The 21,873-nt window shown below is 41.2% G+C and overlaps 1 protein-coding gene across 1 annotated transcript in view; it reads left to right on the top strand.

Annotated features, from left to right (window-relative positions):
- Positions 1–21,873, top strand: part of LOC121181105 (protein sidekick-1-like) — a 212,333-nt gene that overhangs the window by 102,087 nt on the left and 88,373 nt on the right. Inside the window, exon 5 of the mRNA XM_041036906.1 lies at positions 626–759. Coding sequence (XP_040892840.1) covers positions 626–759 — 134 coding nt within the window. The remainder of the gene's footprint in view (positions 1–625; positions 760–21,873) is intronic.

The raw sequence follows: 21,873 nt of genomic DNA, 5'->3' as shown, positions 1-21,873 counted from the left end.
ATGAAATCAGAGTGTTACGAATATATTTTTTACCCCCCTCGACTCCTTCCTGCTCTCCTCCTTCCCATCCACGCCGTCTCTCTGCAAAAATCAACTCCTCCTTTTATGCTCCTCTGAAAAGCAACAGCAACACAAAGTGTGTTTGTAAGTGATTGTTTCTTATCTCTGTGTGCTCATGTGAGGACAGTTAGATCTTGTGTTTGTGATTGTGTGTGCTTGTGCATACTGTATGTTTGCGCTGTATTGATTGCTGGGGGTTTGTGGGGAAATGAGGATGGATCAGTGAAAAGGCGGAAGAACAGAAGATTATACACAAACAACGAGAATGGCCAGAAGAATGAAAGAGAAACAAAATGAGCTACATATCAATCTGAGACAGGAGGAGAGATTTATTTAATCTCTCTGAATCCTCTTTCCTTTCTGATGCTTGTATTCAATGTTTCTTCCCCCCCTTATGAATTCTAAATGATCCATGTACCAAATACTCTCCTCTTGTCAGAGTCTTAGTTTGAGCAGTGTTCTTGTCTGAGACGGAGCAGCGCTAAAGTGTGGCACGTTTTCCTTTCAGCTGTTGTTACTGTGTTTTCTAATCCATTATTCTCTGTGTTTTGTTCGTGCCCTACAGAACAATCACTTTGGACAATCAGCTGGTCGTCCTGGCAACCGCTGCGACGGACGCGGGACGTTACCATGTAGAGGCGGTGAACGAGATGACGGGAGAGAATGTGACGAGTCCTGCCATCTACCTGAGCATCTCAGGTAAAAAAATAAATAAATAAATCTGCTTCCACTAATTAGCAGCATTGATTAGCAGATATGACTGACTGTGGACTTGAAGATTTTCAGACTCTTTGAGAAATTGCTGCTTGCTCATGGTTTGATTTTATTTCACCCCTTTTTAGGCTTTTGAGGAGCTTGATTAAGTCCTCTGTTTTTTCACTAGGGTTGGAGTGTAGTGTTTTAATTGATCTGAATCCATTTTACTAAAAAAAAAAAGTGACTGAAACATAGATTTATTTGAAATCTGTATTATGTGTTGGCTCAGAAGACAGTTTTGAGTGGTAGCCTAATTAATTGCCTAATTACTGTTAACTGTTGTAGATAGAACCTGAAAATCAGATGAGCAGTAGAACATATGATCCACAAACTGGAGGTGGTGATTCCAAACCATTAAGTTGAGAAGCTTAAATGATTGATATCATATGAATAAAAGTTTAACTGGGAGATTCTCACAACTGAAAGGACTTGATGCAGTTAGATTGTTTCGTTAGAGAAGAATCACCACTCGGATGCCCTTGTGCTCTTGTTAAAAAATCAAAAAAAAAACTGTTCAAGTGTTGATTGTATCTGTTGATGTTAACAGTCGGCCATAAGTGTTGTGCTGTTGAAGCACACCAGAACAACACGCCGCCACTTTTTTTTCTCCAAGTGAGGAAATAGAACATTTGCAACTCCCGTAATCTGGGTGAAATTCATATACGTTTGGACAGAGCAAGAAAACATTCCACCTTCCAGCTGCCGGAAATGATCAGCATGCTTAGTTTCCATAGCCTAGCCGGTTTGATGAGCCTGATCTCCGCCTGCTCTGTAACGTTTCCTCAGAGTGGATGTTTGGAATGTGGCTTCATTTTCTCGGCCTGTGTTGCTTAATGCCACGCTAATTACAACCTGCCACCTCCATGGTATCACCTAGTACTACTTAGCTGTCTGGCTGACTGCCAGGCCTATTCTCGACATGATGGAACTATTCATAAAGGCAGCTTAATTTGAGAGTGTGGTCAGGTATAGTTGACTAATGTGAGTAAACTTGCCACCATAAAAAACAGGGGCTACGTAGCCTTTGAAACAAGCCACGTCACAGGTGCGCTCCGGTTCTATAGCACTATGCCTCTGCAGTCGATAGATAAAATCATATAGTGTGTGACATCAACTTACTCACCTCTGGTTCCCCATGGGGGGGAACATCCTCATATTTGCAGGGTTGTTTACCACCAGAACTCCACTTGTTCCAGGCGAGTCATGAAGTGTGTTGTCTATAGTGTATTTACTCAGTAATAAGGTTTATGCTCTTTCCTGTCAGTCAAAGAATAAAAAATGATGTGTTGTTTGTTCAGTCTGTGTAGGTTTCAGCCAGTCTGCAGGTTTGTACCAAGCTTTATTAATCACTGCAATATTACTTCCATTCCAATTCTAACAGACTCTTTTTTCATTTTTTTCTTTAAAAAATGAAATTAATATGTAACTGCAGCTCATATCTGGGACACCAGTGTTGTTCCAGATGCTGCCAGCTGTTTATTGCTGTGTTTACAGAAAAATATTAAAATCATAGTTTGATTGTTTGTTGATTTTTTTGCATTTTTTTTATTTTGCAAAGGGCCAAGTCATGCAAGCTCCATTTTAATTCAAAGAGTCCTGAATTTTCAGACTTAATTTGCATTGGATTACCATCACATGGCCATTGTGCTGCATGTATTCATTGTTTTTTGGTCAGTGAGTGTTAGTAGTTCAAATAGGCTTCACTCACAAGAATTTAATTTTTGCCTCTCCCTCTGTGTTTCTGCCTCTGTCACGGCCTTAATCGTTGAATTACTTTATCGCTGTATCCTTCTCTGGTATCTCTATCGCTTCTCCTTGGAGGCCAGAGGATGGACTGTACAGTCTAACAGTCACTTCAGCTGAAGTGTTCACTATAGTTAAATGAGAGAGGGAGGGAGCGCTCTGTCCCTTGTGGCTGTGTAGAGTTTTAATTAGATTCTCTTTACAGGGTTGTATCCTTTGGTATCCTTTGTCACAAATGCACACACTCACTGATACACACAATCACATAAATATACGCACAGTACCTTGTTACGGCTGTCAGTGTGTAGTGCTCCCTTGGGCGTTTTTTAGGAATAGTAGGGGTATAGTTAGGCTTCGCTGATCAGTCTTCGGCCATAAACGTCAGCAGGCGTGTGTGCGTGTGTGTGTGTGTGTTTGTCTCTGTTTATCATTGAGTGTTTTCTACAATAAACATTTCTTGGGTAAATATCCTTTGCTATAAAAGAGCATATTTGATTCACTTATTTGTTAGTGAGACTGGGGAGGAGAAGAAGAAAGAGGAATTAAATAAAAACAGGAAGAGAAAAGTAAAAGAGTCATAATGATGCAAAATAAAGGGCAAGAAGTGAAAGAGAAAAGACAACAAACAATGAAACAGGTATTTTTTTTGGTTATTTTCTTGGTCAGTGTTTTTTTTTTTTTGTGTTGTCAGTGTGTTTGCATCATGTCACATAGGTAACAGCACTGATTACAATGATTACTGGCATCAATACAGCCATCATTTCAGACTCTAAGGTCTGAAATGATGGCTGTATTGATGGATTTGTTTTTTACAAATCACAAAATTCTCTGTTACACTATAAATTCTCTGTTATATAAGAGTTGTACATTACTCATATAGTACAGTGTACACCTATTAATGATCAGCCAAGGTTTGATGACAGGAAATTTGAGGCAAAAATAATCAATTTTGTACAAATGATGTTAAGGGGAGCTAAAGTGAAGAGCAGTTCACCAGGTTAACTAACAAAAGAAAACATGTGAATGACCTCAGGGAAACTGTGTTTTTTGTTCGTCCATATCTCCTCTTTTTTGTTTTTTTCCCCCCATTCTTTCTCTTTCTCCCTACATTTCCTGTCTCCTCTGTTTTCTCTTTTCCATTCTATTAAGGAGCCTGTGCAGGATCTGAGGACTGAAGTTCGAAGCTGTCAGTCAAATTTTCTATTTCTAAAAATGCTGTCTTTCTTTTCATAAATTCACCAGAATAAATGAGATACCTATTTTCTATTCTCCCTTTTCTTACTTTGATTCGAACGTTGTGCTCAACAGAGAAGAACAAGCCAGACAGAGGATTGGTAGAGACAGAGACAAAAAAAAAAAAAAAAAAAAATTAATGAAGACGAGAACGGGTGCAGACTGAGCCTATGTCCGACAACCTGTTAATGTCCGGGCTGCCGCCGAAGAAATCTTGTTGTGTATTTCCTTTCCACAGACACTCCCGCATACACTCACAAACACACACACACACACACACACAGTTTGAGATACAATCCCATTGTGCACATCCAGCTGTGTCACTATTCTCTGTCAACATCTTTTGGCTAATCCAACCTGTAAGGGCCGAGAAAAGCGGGACACAGCGAGCAGTATGACCTGCCTACTTGACATATCCATTATCTGCATGTCCCTGACCACTATCCTGTAAGTGTGGCCTAGACTGCCGAAAATAAAAAGCACTAACTGTCATCCGTGGTTGAGCTGGAACAGCCACAATTGATAGCAGCTCCACAGCTTGGTGAGAGGTCACACACTGTAATCACTGCAAGTACAGCCTGCCTCTAAAATAAACAGCTCCTGGAGCTTTTTATCACCGCCGACAACATATGGTGCTACAGAAGACATTTTCAGTCAGCCATCACTGCAGCCTGAACATGACAGATTTGACAGAAGTTGGAATTTAAATATTGAAAGTACTGTAACTCCGGCCTGGGAGGGTCAGACTCAGGGTGCAGGTCTGGTCATTTAGCTACAGTATATGTGTGTTTGATTCGGTGTGTGTGAGTATGTGTTTGCATTAGAGAGAAACAGAGTTCTAACAGCCTCAGGGTATTTCTTTTAGTGACAGGAGATGAGGATCCCCACTCCAGTTAATTAAGCTCCATGCATACCTGATATCATTTCTCCCTCTCTTTCCCTCTTTAATACACACATATTCACACGTTCACACACACCTCGGCCTGTCAATCAAAACAGCAGTCAGTCTCCCTGTTGCCCAAAAGAGTGTGTGCGCGTGCCTGTGTGCTTCTCCTCAGTTCACAGCAGTGGAGGTCTTTGTAGATTTGTACTTCAGACCATTACAGCCGCAAAATGTCCCCGAAGAGAGCACTCGCTGGAGAGAGCTTCACATTCACACACATGTATAAAAGCACGCAGACATGCAAATGTACACACATGTAAAAGATACATGGCCAGAAACACTCTGTATACTTGGACCCCATCAAAGACACGCACTTAGCGGAATAAAGAAATGAGACAAAACAGCTCGAGTCATCAGACACCGCGAGGTAAAGAAGTGGAGGCATGTTAAATATAGTTCCACATGTATGGATCTCAAATATGGAACAAGAGGAGGGTAGACAGGAGAAGAAGAACAGAAGGCAGGAGAAGAGAAGAAAGAGTGGGAAGACGAACATGGCAGGCGCGTATACGCTGATATATAATTACTGTAGCACTGATGTAATCTCAGCTTTGGGCTCAATAGTTGATCAGCTGCCTTTATCTTTTCTATAGAGAAGACAGTAATGTCACGCTTGTTAATGATTGCTGAACTGCAAAAAGTAGCTCGTGCATACATTGAAGCGCTGCGTACAGAGTGCTTCCTTTTTTGAAAGAGTACTCCAGCGATTTTGTATTTTGCTTCCATAAAGTTGGAGAATCAAGACACAGATTTAAAAAAAAAAAAAAAAAAAATCAGTGCAGCAGAGGCCGAGATGTCCTGACTTTTAGTCCCTAAATGCGATTCATAGCATCTTTTGGTTAGACCCTTCTCTGCCTCGTGAATGCTCACATCTTTTCAACACCAGTGTGTAACACGGGCTATCTCTTATAAATCTGTATTCTCCAAACCCAAGCTGAGGTGACCTTGGTGACATCACTCAGGACATTTCTCAGACTTGACAGAGCAGCTCCCACCAGAACCGCAAATTACTTTTTACAGCTGTTTTCACAGACTGAGCAGCACTTCTCCTGACTAGTGAACGGATCTTGATGAATAAAATCTGTGACGTTCCCCTTCAAAATGCTCTACATACTGTACTTCCGTAATGACTGTATGGCAGAAGTCAATGCAAACTCCTGCTAATAAAGTTTCTAGAAATAAGTTCCCTTGAATAAAAGAAAGTTGGAAGAAGTTGTTTGAAAATTTCAAACTCAGCTTTGAAGCTTCATCGTTCTGTACAGTAATGATTTGCCTCATAAAATTGATTCTGCTGAGTAAAGAACAGAGACCATCAGTAGGCTGGTATTTTCTCGAGTACTGTATACGGTGATGTAGTTGAATAGAGCACAAATAGAGGAAAGAACAATCACAAAGCAGAGACGACGAGACGAGGCAGTGATGCAAGAGTAGCTCAGAAGGGAGTGCTGTAAAGAGAGCTTAGGGACGGATTGGCTCCAAGTGAATAAATGAATTGTAAAATAACCTTATATCCTTCCATAACCTTAATCATTGCATGTGTGTGTGTAGGGGAAGGTGTGGGAGTCTGAGTTTGATTACCTCGGCTTGGTGATTGGAGGAGCGTCTGTCTGAGTTTGATTACGCCTCCTGTCGGAGACTCCCCTGGTGTCTGCCATTTTACGTCACTCCGTTTCTCCCATTTATCCTCTTTCTCCCCTGCCTCCATCAAGCCGGGCTTGTTGGCCTGCGGCCCTGAGAAGTGACGGAGTGGCCTTTGTCAGGAGCTGAGGAATAGACTCATGTAGCATCTGACTCAGCTAACCTCAGGATAACCCGGACGCGCACACAGTGTCACATACGGACTCAGGGTATCTTATGGGAAAGGAGATATTACAGATGAGAGTTGATGGGAGTATGTTTTGCTTGAAACATTCGAACAGCATATGGCACACGACACACGAGTTACTATTCCTTTAGAAAGCTTTTAAGAATACATGGTTTGAAGTATTTAATGAACACTGAAACCTGTGTGTGTGTGTGTGTGTGCGTGCGCGCGCGCGCTTGGCGACAGTGTTTGTGTTATTTTCGTGTGCATGTGTTCCATTTGTTTCTTTCTCTAATCATCTTCCCTCCCTTCCAGATGTTTCCTTTCCACATCACTGACTCTTAAATGAGAGCCTGCCACGGATCTTTCTGTGCATGTGTGTGACTGTCTGTGTGTGTGTGTCTCTAAGCATCCGTGTGTGTGTGTGTGTGTGTGTGTGTGTGTGTGTGTGTTTTTTTGCTCCAGGTCCCATCCCAGTTGTTCTGTGGCGCGTCTAATTGGAGGTATTTTAGTGTCCCTGGAGAGAGCGAGAGTGTGTGTGATTGTGTTTTTGCAGGGTGGAATCTATGTGGTTTGTGGGCACGCATGTGTTTGCGAGTGTGTGTGTGTACGTGTTAGTGCATTGTAGTGTCGCAGACCCTGACACCTGCCAGCCCTCGTTTAAAAGCTTAAACGTAGGATCAGAGAATCCCCTGTATCCTTGTGTGCAGTCAGGTTGTTTCCAGCGCTGCCGCTCTCATCATGCTCTCAAGGTGTTTTGCATTTTGCTGCATCATGCCTTGGTAGGCTTTAAGAAACACCATAGAAACCTCTCTAACCAACATGGCAACATAATCTCCTCAGTGTGCTCTACGCGAATAGACAGTCTGCAGTTTCTAGTGTTGGTTAGGGAATACGTCCCAAGAGGTTTTAGTCGAACCAGTGAGAGAAGAATGCCAACAGACATGTGGAGTGGTGATACTCTGTCGGACTTTTTTGGCTGGTGACCCATTAAAAACAAAACGAATGCCAAATTGGAAGTTGTGTAGCAAATCACCAGCCCTGATACGAGCACAGGTGTATGCACTGAACAGTGACACTAAATCTTTTTTCTCCCTCTCAAATGACTGCTCTTAATTAATTACCAGCAGTGTTTGGAAGGAGCTGCCAATATTCTTTCTTTAAAAGCAAGATAAAAATGGCTGAAAGATTTCACAAATATGCTCAGATGTTGTCTGTTAGACCTTTTGGCCTTTTAGCTAACAGGGGTTTTCCTGTATAGAGTCTTTTTGGTGGCTGCTCTTAGATCAGAATAGTATGTCAAGATGATATTAATCATAGTAATGGTATTTTAAAGATGGTGTTCCCATGTTTAGTGATGAGGTAGAAGAAAAAAGAAACATGCAATCAACCAGAGACAAAAACAAGGAGGGTACTGGAGTGTGTGTGGTTACTGAGGTGTGTGTAACCGCAGTCGGAGTCCAGAAACAACAGAAAAGCCACTTGGTTTACCTGTTGGTAAATGAGTCTATTGGCGCTCATTGTTGAGCAACGATGCGACCCTGAGGCTGAATCACTATTCGCACTGAAGAAAGCATAACAAAAACATCTTTGTGTTTGAGCATTTTATTCTCCCGTGATGAATTTAAAAAGTGAATGCTGCACTGAAGGAGCAATCAGATTTGGATATTCACACCATTTTTTCTGCTCATTGGTCAATCAGCAAATCTATATGCTATATTGTAATAATTGATTGAATTATTAATTATTGCTAAGAAATTCCAAAGATCCTTACCCATCTGTCTGTCTGTTTTTAGTTGACACACAGAGCTCACTCTGATCAGTACAGGTGTTATGTGCAGAAGAGTTTCAGTGAAAGCAACAAGCAGAGTTCAGCACGCACTGAAACTTATTTTGGTCCTGTTATTTGTGCATGCTGTTGGTTTAAGATGCCCAGATATGGCACTTGCAGCAGAAAGTAGATTTAAACAGGTTCCTTTGAAAATAGAGTTTGGAGACAAAAAACACCACATGGGCTTCAGACGCTGCAGTGTCTTACTTGCCAAATAACTCAACATTTTTGCACAGCAGCCCTCATTTTAGGACCATCTGTGAATGCTCTTGAATATCACATGGCTGGATGCATTAACTTGGAGGAAAGCTTCACTTTTCCTTTCGTGGTTTGTTAAGGAAATTTGCTTTTTTGTCAGTTGTTGCTGGACTAAATTGGATTAAATCCTTAATATCCATGACTCTCCTCTGTGTAAAGTGCATTAAAGCCAGCATGTGTGGTTTTTCACATAACATCCTGGGGCATGCTTTCTTGCATGGAATGTCAAAATTGCATGTTTTAAATGTGGAACACAGGATTACAAAGCCTAGAAATTCTGAATTAGTGTGTTAAATAGTTACGTAATTCTTTATATGCTGTGAAGAAACTGTGGCCATAGCATATGATTCACATTAAGTCCAGCAAAATGCCCCCCACACCATAACAGAGTCACCGTATCCCCTCACTGTGGGGTCAAGCATTCAGGCCTGTGCCGTTCTCTTGGTGTACGACACACATGCACTTGCCCACTTATTGAAAATATGGTGAAGGATGACTCATCTGACCATATCACTTCTTTCACTTTCACCACTGAACTTTCTAATGTTCATTCATCTTAGTGATGAGGGGTTTATGTACTGCAACCCTACCATAATATCCCTCTCTAAATGTAATGTTGACAGGCTGTTCTCGCTGTCAGAGTCTGATCACGTCCTGCATTGACACTCTCAGTCTTCTGTTGTTCCTTACATGTCACACCACTGCACGAGCATCACGGTCAAATGTGCGCTGTCGACCACAGTTTCCGACCCCATTTACTGACGTCTTTCCCATAAATCTAAATGCAGGTGTCACTTTATGTCACTGTTCCCATTGAAACACTGGCCGGTTGAGCAGTCTTTGTTACCGAAGCTTCTGTCATCTGTGCCCCAACAATGAACCTTCTTTCAGAGTCACTTTGATCTTTTCCTCGTCCCGTCTTGATGCAAGATCAGAATGAACTGGGCCTGCTTTGCATTTTTATACATGCCACAGAGCATGATGGGATGTTAACTGCTTCATTTCTGTGCAAGCACTACATGTTCTTCTAAGCCCAAAAATGTTTATTATTATATCTTTGGCACTAACCTTGGCACCATTTGTCATAGAAGCTCCATTCAAACATCGAATTACTTTTCTCAGTGATATGTCTTGTAATTTTTTTGAAATATTCATTTTTTTCCATAGAAATGAATGGACAAAATGTTCAGAGGCTACAGTGGCTGACAAACAATAGAAGAAGGTGTTAAATTCATAAGACAAATTTCACTCTTTGCACATCTTTCTTTCTTTCTTTCTTTCTTTATTTTTGCCAGATCATAGGTAAATTTGTCTTCTTTCACACCATGTAACTTTCTAAACAAACAGACTTACACATTTTGCTCCACGAGCCTCTGAGTGACAGGAGTAACGTCCAACTCTCCCATACACTGCAATACAAATTAAGAACCAGTTTTTCAGGGAAAAGCAGAAATTATCCTTTTATTTTAACTCCCTCTATTTTCCACATTTTTGACACTACAATTTATATCACTGCATTTAGCAGAGTCTCCAGTATCTGACAACACAAAACGTCAGGTGATAGCAGTTATGGTCTTTGACTGATAAGCCTGATTTTGAGAGATATCTCTCAGCTGAGTGCATGTCTCACTTAATGGAAAACTAAGCATTTAAAATCACCATGGCGACCTCTATGTGTGCAGTTGGGCACAAACAGCTGATATAGATCAGATGGCTTCTCCAATGTCTGTGGTTTTTATCAAACACTCGACTGACACGTCAAAGTCCTGCCACGTAGTGTTGCCACTCAACATACAAGTTACGTGGATTTACACACGTTTCAATAGTTCAGAAATGAATGTAAACCAAAAAAATAATAATAATAATAAAAAAAATTGTAATTGAGAGGATGTAAAATGTGTTGATTTAAAAAAATAATTCCTTAGCAGCCAGTAAGAGTTTAGGATGAGCTTTCCTCAGAAATTCCATTTTCTAGTTGTACTATTCAGTGCACCTGTGTAGAAGCATCTGCATTCATTACGTTTCTCCACTCATTTATTCAGGTTTTTGCCTTTTTGTTTCCTCCTGTTGTTCCCATCTGTATCTATAACCTTGCGCCTGCTAGGTTAATTTGAAAGATCTAACCTTGTGTGAGGACACATTAGGACTACAATGATCTCCTTTGTATTGTAATCCTGGTAATGTGAAGTCTACAGATGTGGAACACACATGCACGATCAGACAAATAGACACTAATACTCAGTGGTTTTGATAAAGAAGCTTGACTAATGAATCAGTGCTTTGATAAATTCCTGCTACAACTGGTTGTGTCTGGAATTATTAAATTCAGTATTTCTGTTGCAAAGGGATCAGACTTCTCTCTGCTGATCCCCGTCTCCTCTCTCTGTTTCCTCTGTCTCTCTCGTTTCTGTCTCTCTCAGTCCCCTCTCTCTTTCCCTCCCTGTGTAATGAGGCTTCTCCGTGGTTCTATAATTAAAACCCCAGTGTACAGACGGAGAGATGGAGTGATGGAAGGACGGACTGGAAACTCACTCGTGGACTGTGTCTGTATGACAAGCGAAATGTGTGTCTCTTTATGTGGCTGTGTGTACATGCTCTACTTGTTCCACCTAGTTATGGATTTAATTGCAAGCATGTTTTACAGCATGATGAAACAGATTAAGACGGATGCCCATGTATAAGGCTTTGGCTGAGCATTTTGCAGACAAACACCTACTCAAACTGTCTTCAGATCCTCCTCGAATAAAATAGTCAATAGACAAAAAGGAGACAACAAAAAGGCAGGTAGTGAGAGAGGTGTCCAGTGGGAGAGGAAACAAGCAAAAAGTCACATACAGTGAATGTAACAAGTTTCAAAGAATCAATGAACAAGCAGAGGCTGTGGAGGTAAAGAGGCCAGAGAACAGGAGCGGGGGAAAAAAAAGTAGTGGAAGAGGTGACAGTGAAAGTCTGAAAGTTTTAGTCTGACACAGACACAGCCAGCGTTGTTTACTTCAGGGTATTCAGGGCACCGTTGTGTATGAATCTTCATTCATATGTGAGCAGTGTTTGAGCCTGGATTTTCAGGGAGGGGGTCAAGATAAGATAACGTAAGCTAAACTTTAGTAATCCCATAAAGTTCATCTTATCTTTATCTAAAGGAGCTTAGTAGTAGCAGTTTTTTTAGGGCATCCAAAGGGGGGACAATAAACTACACTGTAAAAACTGTTCAGTGGGTACTACAAACTTAAATGAGATTCAATATTAGAAATAATGTGATACTTTAAATGACTGTTTTATCGTTCTGTTCATTACATTCACAAGTGGCCTCATATTTTATGGTGAATGCCGCGTAGCTGTTTACTTAATCAGATAGCATAACAGCTCTAAGGTGATTGTAACTAATAATTTCACAGATTCACAAGAAAAGCTTAACATCCTAGTTAAAGTCATTAAACTATTTTCTGAAAAAATAACAGAGATTCCAACGAGCGCTGACTATCTGGTAGTTTTAGCTTGTCGGTGAGTCCTCGACTTTCATCCATCTGCAACATAGCGGTTTGGATTATGACCTGAAGTCAGATAAGGCAAGATTGTTTATTGATCATCATAAAAGGCTAGGTAGCAGCCAGCAGTTCATTTGGTAGTTTGGCTAACTCGCGAATAGATGTTGATACACCTTCTAAAATCTAAAAATGAGAAGCCTGCTAACAGCATTAATTCAGGCCTCGATTTTATTGGATGCAGCTGGACGCTGGGAGGTTATAGTGACGAGACAATTTATGTTTTAATTTAATTTCAGTGGTGCGAAGGCGCGCCCTGGCTCAACCCCTGTGTGTGCGTGTGTGCTCGTGTGTGCATCGGTATGTGTTTCAGCAACAAAAGAATGAAGCAGATGGAACAGTTTCCTATGTGGGTACGTTTGTTCAGTTGGGAAGTGCAGCAAGTTCTACAAGAGCAAGCAGAAGGAGGATGAAGCAATGTGTTGTTATTATGGAGGATGTAGGCGGAATCATAGTTGATGTACCTTCGAGGCTGAATAATGCACATCTCCAGACAAATACCGGGTAGGGATACCATCTCAGTTCCCTTAAGGAGATGAAATGCATGGGCACACACGAAACACACGCGGGATACTGAATGAGGTGTCAAGTGCACAGATAAGTAGCATAGCGCTCGTGGTTTTAATGATCCTGTCAGTCACACAGCTGTCCTTACCGCCACCTCCCTATACACCCTGCAACCCAAGACTGTGCGCGTGTGTCAGTCAGCGAGTGTGCGTGAACATTAATATGCTGAATATGAGTTTAATTCCAGCTAGGGCCTCATGTTGGATGCACTGTTCATGGAGACAGACGTTTTACTGTTTTCCCACTGTGTTCACTAGTGGTGCTTTATTTTGATACTCATCACTGTGTGAGAATGCGTGAGGCTCCACGATTCCAAACCGAGAAACCCAACGGGATACGCTGTTCATATGCCAGCTTGTATCAGCACGCACTGGCTATACTCGGGGTTTTCATAAACAGTTTTCGGAGGATCCCGAATATAAATGAAATATTATTGTGCATGCGAACACACTCGTTGTCTGTGTGTGTCAGTGCTTCCTGTTGGGTGTAATAGGTTATTGGAGTAGCAGGCCAGTAAGCAGATGTTAATTTGAAGCAATAGAAGTGGAAGAGAAAAAGAGAGATCGGAGGGGAAACGGAGCTGGTGAATGATGGGGCAGGGTGGCAAAGGAAAGATTGGATAGGAGGAGGAAAAGAAAGATAAAGGATGGGTAAATGGGAGGAGATTTGATGAGGTGCTGAGGAAGGGGAATGTGTTCAATGGCAGAGGGAAGGCGGCATAGAGAGAGAGGTGAGTGGGTCACTGGCTGCTACCAAGATGAGGCCGGATGGAAATTAACAGAGACAATATTGACAAATTCAGATATTGGAATATACATTAATAACTAGCAGGTAGGTCAGTGTTTGAAACTGTGCAGTCCAAACTGTTGTATGAATGTGAGATAAGATTAAATACTCTTGTTGTAATGATCCATCCCTTATACTCCAGCAGGGGTTTTTCATAAACGGCGTGTGTTTTTCACACATACACTTTATTTGGGTGGGCAAAGTAAAAATATTGCCAAATTTGTATTTGGCAATATAGATCACAAAACTGTGGATGAGGGTTGGGCTGTTAGGCTGTTTTTATTTTATTTTTTTGTTTTGGGAAAAGGGACAGCCCCTCATATCTAATAGGTAAATCCATACTCGTGTTTTGAGAAACAATTTCAAAGTTGTAAGTAACTAGATTCCAAATGAGCTGAGTTTTATATCATGATAATGACATTATGTTGATTTATTGCACAGCTGTGTGTGTGTGTGTGTGTGTGTGTGTGTGCACATCTTTTGAATACATCCGCCAAGTAACTTTAAGAGATTTATCATCAGAGCTCTATGATGAAAATACATCTTTATCACCACAAAATCAATATAAGGGTAGATACATAATACAGCGTGCACAAACAAAAACATCAGTATATTGATTGAGCCTGACGGTTCATTCTTGACCTTGGAAAGCGGTTGACAAAACAGTCTCATTTCAGAGAACTCTTGCTGGCTTTTTTCCTGTGCTTTATCAACTTCCTGTGCTGTGTCAACTGAACTTTTAAGCCTGTGGTTTTGTCACTTTCGCATATTGAGATTCATAGACCCGGTAATGTTTTGCATTCTCACACCTATAAACATACACGTTCACATAGAAAGACTTAAATTCACACTTGTGCACAAGCACACATAGATCCCATTTGTTCATTAGCTTCTATGTGTTGAGCTGACACCATGGTCTGAAAGACTGTGTGGGTGGTGCTTTTTACTGTGCTGTCTTCATTTGATAAAGCCTCGCTAAAATACAACCATTTTCACACCCATTTACTTATTCACACATACAACCATACATAAGTGTGTGTGTGTGTGTGTGGTTGTTCTCTTGTCCCCCGTGCTATCGGTGTGTACATTAGGCAGTGTTTTTTATATCAGGGTTTAAAGGCAAGTGAAGTACTCGCTAAGAATTAGTGAAAAGAGAAGAGTTAAAAAAAAAATAATAATAGAAGGCACAGCAAGAAGAGAGGAGATGAGGACAGAGAGGGATCGGGTACCAGAGAAAGTCAAAGAAAAAGAGCCGAGCGTTGAGCAAGTGAGAAATTGGGAAAGCTTTGTGAGCGATAGAGATGTATAGGGAGGAAGAAAGGGAGGCAGAGTGTAAAAGTTGAAGATTGAGAGGGAATGCTGAAAACAGGAATAGATCAACAGGACTTTTAATCCAAAAATAGATTCCACCCATCTCCTCCTCCCTCCTCATCCCTACTTACCTCCCTGCCACTCCCTCCTCCCCTGTCTGGTTGTTTGGAGTGATTGAAGAAAAGAGGAGATGTGTGTTCACGTATACTACACACACACACACACACTCACACTCACACACAGCAGCGTGTGTGCTCGTGGACATATTGTGGTCCACAGACAGACAGATGATGTCCATTACCAGGCTGTGCTGTCCGGAGCCAGGCGGAACAGCTGCAGCCAGATCTCACTGATCCATCACTGTTCTAATGAATCTGTTATAGCCAGGCACAACCAATCAATCTCTGAGCCACTAAATCAATTAAGCCATTAATCAGACACAGGCTCTAACTGTTCTTGCCCCAGTGAGCGATTGCTTTACATATGTACATTGATGTAAAAAAAAAAAATAAAGAAAAAAACAGGCACAAAAAGACTTATACATGTGGACATGCATTCAGTCAGTGTGATTGGAAGAGTGAGTTCTGCTCTTCTTTGTTGCAGCAACACAGAATGATGTGACATTGCTTGCCAGTGATTAGTATATTTTTATTTTATATGGTTGTAAATAGTCTACTTTGGGGTTTTGGATTGTTGGTCTGACAAAAGCAATTTGAAGGGGTAACCTTGGAGTCTGGGCATTTTTGGGCTGTTTTTTCTATATCATAGCTATTAGTCTGTTCTTTCAGACTAATAGCTATGACATTGCAATTGTTGATCCTATTCTAAAAATTATTTCTCCATGACGAATGTTCCAACCAAGTTGGACTGAGTCTGTTTCAATCTGTCCTCTGTATTCACTCAGTTGTTCAATGTGAGCTCCTTTCTGGCTAGACCAAAAAAAAAAAGACAAAACAAAAAGTGCATGTTGGTGGTAACAGTTTTGTTCTGTTCGTGGGGAGTTTTTAATCTTCCTGTGTTTCGAACCAGCAGTCACTGTGGGATTTTGGAACTCTTTTGACAAAATCAATTATCAGTGGACGTGTCTCGCAGTGCGATGTAGGACGACCAGTTTTGGCTAACACCAAAAATCTTTCCATGTTTCTCTCACAGTTGTCAGTGTTAGTATAAGATAGCCCAAAATCACACGAAAGTGGCCTTAACTGTAAAATAATAGGTAATAAAAATAATCCTAACTTGGAGCCCTGAGGACTAAACTTCATAATGTGTTGTGGTACAATAAAATAGTTTATAAAAAAGTTTCTTCAAGGGAGTTTTCCAAAGCAGATCAGTGAATTCTTAGTACAGTATTCATATTTGCATTCTGCTCCAAAGACTATGAGTTTATGAGTGAGCGTCTTAGCCTTCAAGGAAGTGCCCAAGGAAATGCCAGGACATGTTACCCTCCACTGATCTGTCACATTCCTCCAGGCCTCATCCCTTCACTTGCTGGCGTGTGGTAAATTAGTAGACTGTGTCAAAAGCAGAAACTACACAGGGAGCAGGGAACGCTGAGTTGGAATAGCACTTGTTTTTAAAGGAGGCACTTAAAATTCAGTATCTTCTTATAATGAGCCTTATTTACTTATGCTGAGGGTCTCCAAAGTTCCTCTCGTCTGTGGGACAGAGTGAAGCGACAGGAGAGAGGTACAAAGATGAAGACAAGAAAGGGGTGACAATGAAGAAGAGTGTGAGGGATTATCCTGCAGCATTCTGGATGAAGAAGAGAAAAAAAGAGGATGAAAACCTGATTTAACAACTTAGCAATTATGCATCTCCTGTACTTGTCTCGTGTGGTCTCATCTCCCTTTGGTATTTCACCCTGAGGTGGTGGACACAGGACAGGGGAACACACATATAGCTGCACCACATTATTGCCTTTTCAAGCCACACCTTGTGCCTTCAACTTTCCCCTGTCTAAAACTTGTTTTCCATCCCTCACCTGACTTTTAATATTCTCGAGTTTCTCTCGCAGGATCAGAGGCTTCTTCCTTCCTCTTCCTCTCTCTGTCTCTTATCAGAGGAGAAAATTTGCGGAAGCAACACTCTTCTCTCTTTTGAATTGGAAATGATATTTCTTTTCTTGTGCCATCATTAGACTCACTCTATGAATTGAACATCTACATCTGCTTCCCATTTTCATTACATGGTTCTCTCATGTTTTTATTTATTTATTTATTTTACAATTCCTTTGTACTTCTCTTGTTTCTTTTTGAGGCTGAATGCTTGTTTGTTTATCACTTTCAGTGGCACATTTTTATTCATCGACACATTTCAGTGCTCTTTGTTTGACTCTTGAGGTGATAAGAGGTAATGTTTGAAATAGGATTGGTGGGTTTTTATCTCAAGTACACATTTGAGGACCGTGTCTGTTTGGGCACCAAAAAAAACTAAAGTCTAAAGAGGGATACAAAGAGAGGAGAGTACAGATTAAATAAGGGAAGAAAGAATAAGAGAATGAAGAAGCTGCCAAGAGAGAAATAATGAAAAACTGAGGAGAAAGGCAGGGATAAGCTAACCTTTTTTCTTTTAGACGGCGAGCAAGAAAGAATGTCAAAACCTGGTGACATTTGGGATTCCATACAAGGATGATTGACACCAACTTTTACCTCTACATATATAGGAAGTTGGTCTCTGCATACTAGCTGTGTGTGTGTGCGCACGCACATGTTTGTGTGTGGACATGATTGACATAGTAAATTGGAAAGGTCAACTGGTGCTAGTGTTTAGTACAGACAGGCAGACAGCAGGAAGATGTAACCTTCCCAGAGTCCACATTTATGGAGGGCAGGAGAATATGAGCAAAAGGCACGAATTGGCTCTAATACAGGGAGGAATAGCGCAGGGTTGTATGAAAACCAAACTTTAATATGTAAACCTGCTCACAGCTGTTTGTATGCTGTGTATAAATGATGGGTCTCCTCAATTCTGGTAAGATTTACAAAGTGAGACAGACTACTGGGTGTAAGGAGAGGAAGCGTATGGACTAGAAAATTTTATCATCAGGGTCTGTCAGGAATTGATCTGAGGTCAACTCTCCAGCCAGCTTATTATTTTACTGGACACAACTTGTGTGTATGTGTGTGTATGTGTAGATGGGTCCATGCGTCCTTGTGTTTCTTCCTGTGAATGTGTCAGGATTGGAAATTGGAGTGTTACATTTGTATAACTATTGATATGAATTTCAAATAGGTGTGTGAATGTGTGTGTGTGTGTTTTAGAGCCAGAAACAGGAACAGAGGGAAGGGAGAGTGAGATTGACAGGGTAAATTGGAGTGGTAAGGGTTTTAAGGTTGAACTCTGGGTTTAAAACAAGCCGAGAGAGAGAAAGACCCAAACGTGTTGCTAAAAAAGTATTCTTTCGCTTGGGGAAATGTGACAGTGGATGCCAATGTGGGTGGATGGGAAGAAGAACAAAGTGAAGCTGAGCAGGAGAATAGAATGTCACCAAGGGCGAGGGGTGTCTGGTTGTATGTAGATGGAGGGTAGAGAGGAAGGGAGGCCCGATAGGGCTGTTTGTGTGTCAAAAGGTGGGAGAAGGGGTGAGTCATTGAGGGTGTGGAGGTGCTGCAGCAAATAGGTGACCCACAGCTGGGGACTGGGGGGGTCAGCACCTGCGCAGGTCAGCTGGGAAAGCAACACAGTGAGACATGACACACAGCAACACCAACCTTTACACACACAAAAGGACAAGTGCAGCATGCAGGATTGTTGTATTGAAACACAACACACAAATACTGTACTTATTCCCTATTGTACGCAAACGCATAATCACCCAGTAGTGCAAAAACATACACATACACACACAGTGGCAAGCACACAGAGGACATGGTGACCTGCTTGTTTGTAGGTCCTTCAGGCATTGAATACACAATAGTGAATTCATGAATACAAATTATAATCAAGGCTGAGACACACTTTGGCACACACTAATATTTTCACATGAGCTCAAACTGTATTTTAAACACATCACATTAATGTCAGCCATGATACTGAGCAGTGGCCTATTTTATATTAACACAGGTCTAAGAGATGGAACAGGAAGGCATCGTTCACCTGTACTACAGTAGTACTATATATATATATATATATATATATATATATATATATATATATATATATATATATATATATATATATATATATATATATAAATACTGTGAAATGCACATCACTGAACACACTGGTTAAGGCAAGAAAAGATCCAAGGCATTTCAAAGGATTCTGGGAAAAAAAAATGAGGGAAATGAAAGTTACTGGAAAATGTGTTTTGTGGATTCAGCCCTATGAACATCGGATGCTTTGTTGTGTTGTGAAAATACACACACACACACACACAGTCTCGCTCACGCGCTCTCTGTTGTCCCCTGATGTCCCCATTGTTTCTCTGTTCCCATTTGGAACTGAAGATGACTCAGTATGACACATCATTTGAATACACAAGCAGAATTGTATGCCCCCCAGACCAAAGCCGGCATGTTTCTGTTTGTGTGTCTGTTTGCATTTGTGTGTGTGTGTGTGTGTGTGCTGACCCCCTTCCAGACACTCCAATATAATAGACTTCCCAGTACTGCTACTGAACTGCACAGACTGTGCTCTAGTTAAATGGGTGTCTTTAGGTGTATTTACAGTAGGTCTGGGCTTTGTGTTTTTCGATACCGTTGCCAGTGCAACTTGAGTTTAAGTGCTAATATCAAAACAATACGTTTTCTGTAACCTTCCTGCAGCGTAAGTAAATGAAGCTTTGAAAGTTAATGCAAACAGTTCCTACAGGTGCCCCAGCTGTTGTTGATTGAAGCAGTAGAAGTGCAGTTGAAGTAGAAGTGCATATTGCTGTCAGGACGGTGAGGAAAAGGTGAGAAAGAAAGGAAGACAGACTGGTTGGTCAGGACTTCATCCTACAGGAAGATAATGACCCAAAGAACTAGACAGTGACTTCATATGATGGAAGACCAGCACAGTCAGTCAGTTCAGACTTAAACCCCATGGAGCTGGTTCGGGATGAACTGGACAAAAGGTGAAAGCAAATTGACCTGCGAGTGCATCACATTGGCGGGAACACATTGTCTAACAGTGTGGGGACGAACTTTCTGAACAATATTTGATTTCCACTGTAGAAAGAACAAAAGGACTATGTTCAGCTTCTGGATCAGTGAAAATTTAGATAAAATTTACTTCATCAAAAGATCCTGTGATTGCTTGTTTTTATTTCTTCTATGCTTTAATTTCAGAAACACTGAGTTGAAATATGTAAACAGCTTGAAAAATGGAGGTATTTTAAAACTATTGACCAGTTGTGTACATGTGTATGTATCTGTAAAGGTGTATGTATCACTCAGTTGCCAGGTTATCACACTGTACTCAGCTAAACTCAATGCTGTCAAATACAACAGCCCAGCAGTAAATCCTGAGGATTCCAGTGTTCTGCTTTTGCTGAAATCGTTTTACGGGACATGAGTCAACACAATAATCATTTTGGTCAGTACCTACAAGTACAAGAGGCTCATACCCAGCCCTAGTCTGCAACAGATCTGTATCTTCCAACAGAAATTAGGAAACCATCTGAAATGTTTATTCTTCTGAAGTTTCCTCTCTCTGCTCCTTTAGTTTTTCTCACATAAACTCTTAGAGCTGCTTTTGTTTTTCCTCCTCGTCAACTGGCTTGCTCACTCTTCATCGCTCGTGCCATATAGTGTGTGTACGTGTGTGTGTGTGTGTGTGTGTGTGTTTGTGTGTCTGTCGCATAGACTGAGCGAACTTTGCACTGATGCTGATTTGCTACGTCAGAATCTAAATTAAGGCCCTGGCGCATAGTTTTCACCACACACCACTTTCTCAGATCGAAACACGTACACACAAACGCACAGCCAGTATTCAAATGTTGAGCGAGTGGCTTAGTGGCTGAATGGGAGCGTGAAGGGGTAGTGTATTGATAGATGAATAGTGAATGTAGATTTTCTGCCAGTAGAATGTCAATGCCATCATTTTCTCACAGCCTACAGTCTTGCTACCACCAGATTTATGACAAATACGGGGAGAAAGGCAGAGGGAGGAAGATGGGGGGTGGGGGGAGAAACGAGTGAATGAGAGAGACAAAATTTGGTAGCTGGCAGTTGATGGATGGGCTGCAAACAGCTCGTCTTCTTCTGGACTCCATGATAACATGGCGTTCTCCCTTCCTCCCTCTCATCTATTTCTCTGTTTCTTGCTTTTTGTCTGTTTGATTTTTTTTCCCTCCGTCTCCGGGACGGAGTCTCCTCTTCCTGTTTGCTTCCTCAACTCTGAGACGCCTTAGAGCTGCTGATTTGTAAAAGCCTGTATTTTCTTTTGCTTCTTTTTATGTGTATTTGCTAAATGTGTCTTTTTGCTGCACCCCGAGGAAACACTTGAAATCTAAATTATATCTCTCCTGTTTTCCCCTTTCTCCCACTTCCTATCTCCCCTTTTTATCCCACTTCTTTTCATCTCATTCTCTCTGGCTGATGGACAGTTGGCAAGAAGAACCGTGGGTCAACAGGTAAAGAACCCATTTACATTTACATTATCTTCCCTGCTCTTTCTCTCTGGCTCCTTCTTTCTAAACAGAGACAAATATTGCTGTGATCCTTTGCTCCCACCAGAAGGTCAGAGCTAAGGGCTGCTCAGCTAAATGCTTTTTCTGAAGGTCACTTTGGCAGCAGTGGTGGGTACATGCTGTAAAAGATGTTCCACTAGTGCGGTTTCAGTGTTTCTGCCTCGTAGCTAGTAAGAAAAACCTACAGCTGGCCACCTTTAACCTCAAGGTCAGCCTTCTGTATGCCTGTATCTGTTGGGTAGTATAGTAAAATAGTCTGATGTTTTGCAGCAGTGGTTGCCAAACATTTTTAAAAATAGAACCACCCCACCGTTGCCCTCCATGTATATTTATCTTTGCTGGCTTAAGAGTGGTGTTTTGTCTCAAGCAGTCTTTTGATCTTACATTACGCCATTACCACATTTGACAGTTTTTTTCCAGCAGATG

Source organism: Toxotes jaculatrix, chromosome 4 (assembly GCF_017976425.1).
Source record: "Toxotes jaculatrix isolate fToxJac2 chromosome 4, fToxJac2.pri, whole genome shotgun sequence".
Lineage (NCBI taxonomy): Eukaryota > Metazoa > Chordata > Actinopteri > Toxotidae > Toxotes > Toxotes jaculatrix.
This window is presented reverse-complemented; position numbering and strand designations above follow the sequence as displayed.